Genomic DNA, 6,000 nt, shown 5'->3' with positions numbered 1-6,000 from the left:
AAGAGATGCTGAAAAATTCAAGATTAATGGCTTCCATTATTACCATATAAAACTGAGAGAAAGATCAGTGAATTGTTCTAGTAGAATTCTGCCTCCAGGGGAGATGGAAGTGTCTAGTTCAAAGCCATCAATGGGAAAGATGAAGAAATATGGACTCTCAGATCATGGGTTTCTGGCTAGAATCTGTTCCTTGCTCACTATGTCAATTTTTTTTTCTCCCAGGCCCCTCCGACTGATACTCTAGGTTAATATTGTGGAGATATGTTTGCTGTAGTAGAGAAAGGAAGTGACAGGCTGAACCCAGGGGCAGTGCTGAAAAGCTTACCCAGTCACATTTGGCCCAGGCTTCTCCAGCGAAGATGGACAGAGAGAAAGGTGGTGCTGGCACAAAGTGAGGGCTTGGCATAGGGTGGATCTTGGGAAAGCCTGTTTTCTGTCTTCCCAGACCACGTAAAGAAGTCAGGATGGAACTGCCTCATTTGGCAAATTAGCCCCAAGTCAGAGCATTGAATCACAGTTCCTATCAGACCAGGAATCATCTTTGAAGTCTCTGAAAATCCTGATCCATCCATTCCTCAACTGCTTTCTCAAGGCAGTCCCTCCACCCCCACCCTGCCACCCCTGCCCAGTCTCACTGAAGAAAGCTTTCCAAAGTTCTCAGCCAGCAAGACCTGCTTCAGGTGTGTGCATGTGCAAATGCTCTGAGGGATGGAGACAAACCAGGTAACCTCAGAAACTAGATGGGATCTGTCTACCATGGTGTCCTGTCCAACAGTGGGCTACTCTGACCCCCACTCTCCCAGGCTGCCCACCATGGACTTTAGAGGGTTGGGTCAGTCCCATATGGGAGACAGGTTAAAGCAAGTCTTTGTTATCTCCCATATGACTCCATCTGCTTATTCATGATGGGGTTTGGACTGCTGCCCCTTGTATAGGCATTGCAGACTCTCATGGTCATAGGAATTTGTTGCTATCCAGGTGTGTCCCGCCATCTGGGCCTCCAGCTCCTCTTAACTTTCCAGAGCCCCATACCACATTTTCTTTATTCATTCATCTGTTGATGAACATTTGGGTTGCTTCTACTTCTTGGCTATTGTGTATAATGTTGAAATGAACATGGGTGTGCAAATATCTCTTCATGATCCTGCTATCAATACTTTTGAATATACACCCAGAAATGGAATTGTTGGAGCACATGTTAACTCTGTATTCATTTCTTGAGTAAGGTCATACTGTTTTCCATACTGACTTCACCATTCTATATTTCCACTATTGACCAATCTCTTCACATTTCCCATGCTCCCTACTCTCCAAAGTCTCTAATAACTACTTTTCTACCCTTGAATTCTAGATTGACTTTTTCGAATTCCAAATATGAGTGAAATTTTGTGTTGTTTATGTCTCTGTGCCTGACTTATTTCACTTAATATAATATTCCCAGATTTATCCATGCTGTTGCAAATTACAAGATCTCATGCTTTTTATCATTAAGTAGTATTATATTATGTATATATACCACATTCTGACTATCCATTTGTCTGATGATGGATATTTAGGTTGATTTCATTTCCTGGAAATTATAAACAGTGCTGCAAAAACCATGACACTGTCTCTTTGACATGCTGATTTTATTTATTTTGGGTAGTTATTTGGTAGTTATATTTTTGCTTTTTTGTGTAACCCCCATATTTTTTCCACAATGGTTATACTAGTTTACATTCCTACCAACAGCATGTTAGACTTCCCCTTTCATTGCAACCTTACCAGAATTTGTTAATTTTTGTCTTTTTTGACAATAGACAGTGTAACTGAGGTGAAGTGGTATCTCATTGTGGTTTAAATTTATATTACCTAGTGATTAGTGGTGTTAGGCACTTTTCTCACTTTTTTTTTTAAAAAAAGTTCTAATTAGTTATACATGACCATAGAATGCATTTTGACACATTGTACATAAATGGAGCACAACTTCTAATTCCTCTGGCTGAACATGGTGCAGAGTCACACTGGTAGTATAATCATATATGTATATAGGGTAATAATGTCTGTCTCATTCTACTGTCCTTCCCATTCTTATACCCTCCATCCCCTCCCTCCCCTCCATCCCCTCCCTCCCCTCTGTATAATCCAATGTTCCTTCATTCTCCCTCCCCCCACACCCCTGTTGTCAGAGAAAACATTCATCCTTTGGTTTTTTTGGGGTTTGGTTTATTTTGATTAACATGATACTCTCCAGCTCCATCCATTTACCTGTAAATGTCATAATTTCATTCTTCTTTAAGGCTGAGTAATATCCCATTGTGTATATGTACCACATTTTCTTTATCCATTCATTTATAATTTTTCATATTTCTGTTGGCCATTTATATCTTCTTTTGAGAAATGTTTATTCTTATCTATTCAGGTCTTCAATCCACTTTTGAATTATATTACTTGGGGTTTATTGCCACTGATTTGTTTGAATTCCTTATGAATTCTGAATATTAACCTTTTATTGAATGTATAGTTAACATATATCTTCTCCCATTCTGTAAGTTGTCTCTTCATTCTATTGAAAATTTCCTTTTCTGAGCAGAAGCTTTTCTAATGTGATACCATTTGTCAATTTTTGCATCTGTTTTCTATATTTTTGGATCATGTCCAAAAATCCTTGTCCATTCCAATGTCCTAAAATGTTTCCCCTATATTATCTTCTAGTAGTTTCCTCATTCTTGTTCTTAAATCAAAGTCTTTAATCCATTTTGAGTTGACATTTGTCGCTAGTGAAAGATAGGTATCTAATTTCATTCTTCACCATGGGGATATCCAATGTTTCCAGTACCATTTATTAAAGAGAACTTTTTTCCCCCTCATATGTGTTCTTCATTCCTTTGTCAAAAATAAGGTAAAATTGTCTCTGGGATCTCTATTTTCTTGCATTGGTCTGTGTGGATGTTTTATGCAAATACCATGCCATTTTAGTTACTATAGCTTTGTAGTATATTTAGTTGTCAGATAGTGATGCTTTCAGCTTTGTTCTTTTTTCTCAAGATTGTTTTGGATATTCAGGATCTTTTGTGGTTCCATATGAATTTCAGGATTATTTTTTCTATTTTTGTGAGGAATGATATTGATATTTTGATGGGACTGATATTGGTGTTTTGATGTGAATTGTATTAAAAGTGCAGGTTGCTTTGTGTAATATGGATATTTTGACAATATTGATTCTTCAAATACTTGACAGGATGTTTTTCCATTTATATGTATCCTCTTTGATTTATTTCATCAATATTTTGGTAGTTTTTATAGAAATAATTCACTTCTTTGATTAAATTTATTCCTAGGTATTTTTATAGCAATTGTAGGTGGGATTATTCTCTTGATTACTTTTTCTTTTTCAGATAGCATATAAAAATGATGTTGATTTTTGTGTGTTGATTTTGTATTCTGAAGGTTTACTGAATTAGTTTAATAGTTCTTTTTTTTGGTGGAGGCTTTAGGATTTCCAATATATAAGATCAAATCATCAGTAAATCATTTGGTTTTCTTATTTTTAATTCAACACTTTTTATTTCTTTATTTTGCTCTGGCTAGGACTTCTAGTACTTTATTGAATAAAAGTTTCCAAAGTCCAAATCCTTATCTTGTTCCAGATCTTTGAGGAAAAACTTTAAACTGTTCCCTATTCAGTGTTTATATTATGTGGCCTTTATTGTGCTGAGGTACATTCCTTCTATACCTAATTTGTTGAAAATTTTCATCATGAAGGGATGTTGATTTTTATTAAATATTTTTTTCTGCATCTATTGAAATGGGAGTATGGATTTTGTCCTTGAATATGCTAGTATGATATATTGCATTTATTGATTCATATATATTGAAACATTACATTACTAGTGAAGAATACCAAGTACACCCACCCATAATTAAGCTTCTCCAAAGACCCTCCCCATAATTATGCTTTTTGTCACCAAGGTTTTCCAAAGAGTGTCAACAGGATTTCACAGGAGTTCTGCAAAGAGCTCAGGAATTCTTCAGAGAGCTCAGTGTGATTTGAAGCTTCCTCTTCTTATAAATGCCAGATTTGCACACCAAAGTTGTAATAGACTCTATCCCAAGTTTATTGCTGTACAAAAGACACTATCTCTGTTTTCTTGGTAAAAACTGTAAAACCTTTTGTCTAGTCTAAGAATATGGGACAAAGAGTAACTGTTAAGTTCTCATTATGAATATGTGACCAACCACCACCATGATAAAAGAATTTCCAGATTCAGGGACCAGAGATTTTAGGCCCTAGACCCTCTGGACTGCTGAAGCTTAAATAAACCTGGTTCCCCAAAATTCCTTGAGTGTCCAGCCTCATCTGTTCTATATAATTATGTTGGATCCCACTTGATCATGTTTTTTTTTTTTCACATGCTGTTGAATTTGGTTTGCTTGTATTTTGTAGAGGGTTTTTGCATCAATATTCATCAGGGATATATATATATATATATATATATATATATATATATATATATATATATATTTTTATATATATTTGTTCGACTTTGGTATCAGATTAATGCTGATCTTATCAAATGAGTTCGAGAATATTCCTCTCCAGTTTATTTTTTCAGTTTATGAAGGATTAATGTTAATTCTTTTAAAAATGTTAGAATTTGCTATTGCATTTACCACTGGGCTTTTTTGGTGGGAGATTTCAATTTTTATTCAATATCCTTAATAGCTATAGGTGTGTTCATATTTTTATTTCTTCTAAATTATTCAATCTTGGTGGCTGGTATGTTTCTAGAAATTTATCCATTTATTCTAAGTTATTCAGTTTTGTCTTGTATAGCTGTTCATAGTCATATCTTATTATCCCTTTTATTTTTGTGGCATTAATTGAAATAGCTCTAATTTCATTTCTGATTTTTGTTACTCAAATATTTTTTCCCTTAGTCAGTGGAAGAGTTAACCAGATAAAATACACTTCTTTGTGATTAGAACTAGAAGTATTTTTCCTCATCCAGACTTTAATTTTCAATGAAGAGGTTAGTCTCCTATGTTTATAGTGATTGCTGATAAACTTGGATTCATTTTTACATTCAACATCTTAATTTGATCTTTCTTTGTCTTGCCTCTTCTGTTTCTCTTGCTCCACTCTTTCTTGCTTTTTATTTTTTAATATATATTTCTGTTAATTTTCCTTTTTCTATTTGGAAATTATGTACTATTTGTATTATGTTAATGGTCACCCTCGAAATGTCATCATTTGTATTTAATAAATTTTTAAGTAAATAAAATATGTCTGCCATCATCCCAAGAAACATAGGACACTTTAATTCTGATCATTCTGTCCTGACTTATATGTATTTATTGCCCAGCATTTTTTTCTATATTTTTGACCCCACAAATTAAACATCATTTTACACTGGAAATTTTTATTTTAGCTTATTCATATATTTATCACCTTTTTCAGATTAAAAAGGGAAATGTAAGATTGGTCAAGGCAAATCCATTGGCAGAGGTGCACTCTTCCAAGATTCAGGATTGAATATATTGGAAATCAAGTCCTTGTGATTGACGTTAGTAGATCACTAAAATGACTAATCAAAGCTTGGTCTCAGTGTATCAGTGATGGCCTAGTTGATAAAAGTGTGAATGCTTGAATTTTCTTGATGCACTGTAGACGAATGAATTCATACTGTAGTGGAAGTGGGTTTCCTGATCACAAAGATAATTTTAGATTCTTGGAGTGATGGAGTCCAAATGTGATGGACTTAACCATCAGAAATAAAGTCAGTACAATAAGACACATGGACAAAATGGAAGTCACAGTATTTTGGAATGTAGGGAACTGTGGTTTTGGCTAATTGTTAACAGAATTCCTCAAAATGAAATATAAGCAGCCTAATGAAATGCTGCTTATCCTATATATGTGGAAAAATTAAGTATGCTAGAAAGAAAGTCTAACTTGAGGCACAGATTGGGTATTCACAGCCTTTTTCCCAGACTTGAGTTGGTAATACACCTGGAACC

General features: G+C 34.6%; 1 protein-coding gene across 1 annotated transcript in view; it reads left to right on the top strand.

The window, feature by feature from the left end:
* The first annotated feature begins 359 nt into the window (after positions 1-359).
* The window catches only part of Gucy2f (guanylate cyclase 2F, retinal), a 110,950-nt gene continuing 105,309 nt past the window's right edge, over positions 360-6,000 (top strand). The window contains 1 exon segment of the mRNA XM_077106479.1: positions 360-391. Within this exon segment, the coding sequence (XP_076962594.1) occupies positions 360-391 (32 nt within the window).

The sequence above is a fragment of the Callospermophilus lateralis genome, chromosome X (genome assembly GCF_048772815.1).
Source record: "Callospermophilus lateralis isolate mCalLat2 chromosome X, mCalLat2.hap1, whole genome shotgun sequence".
Taxonomy (NCBI): Eukaryota; Metazoa; Chordata; class Mammalia; order Rodentia; family Sciuridae; genus Callospermophilus; species Callospermophilus lateralis.
This window is presented reverse-complemented; position numbering and strand designations above follow the sequence as displayed.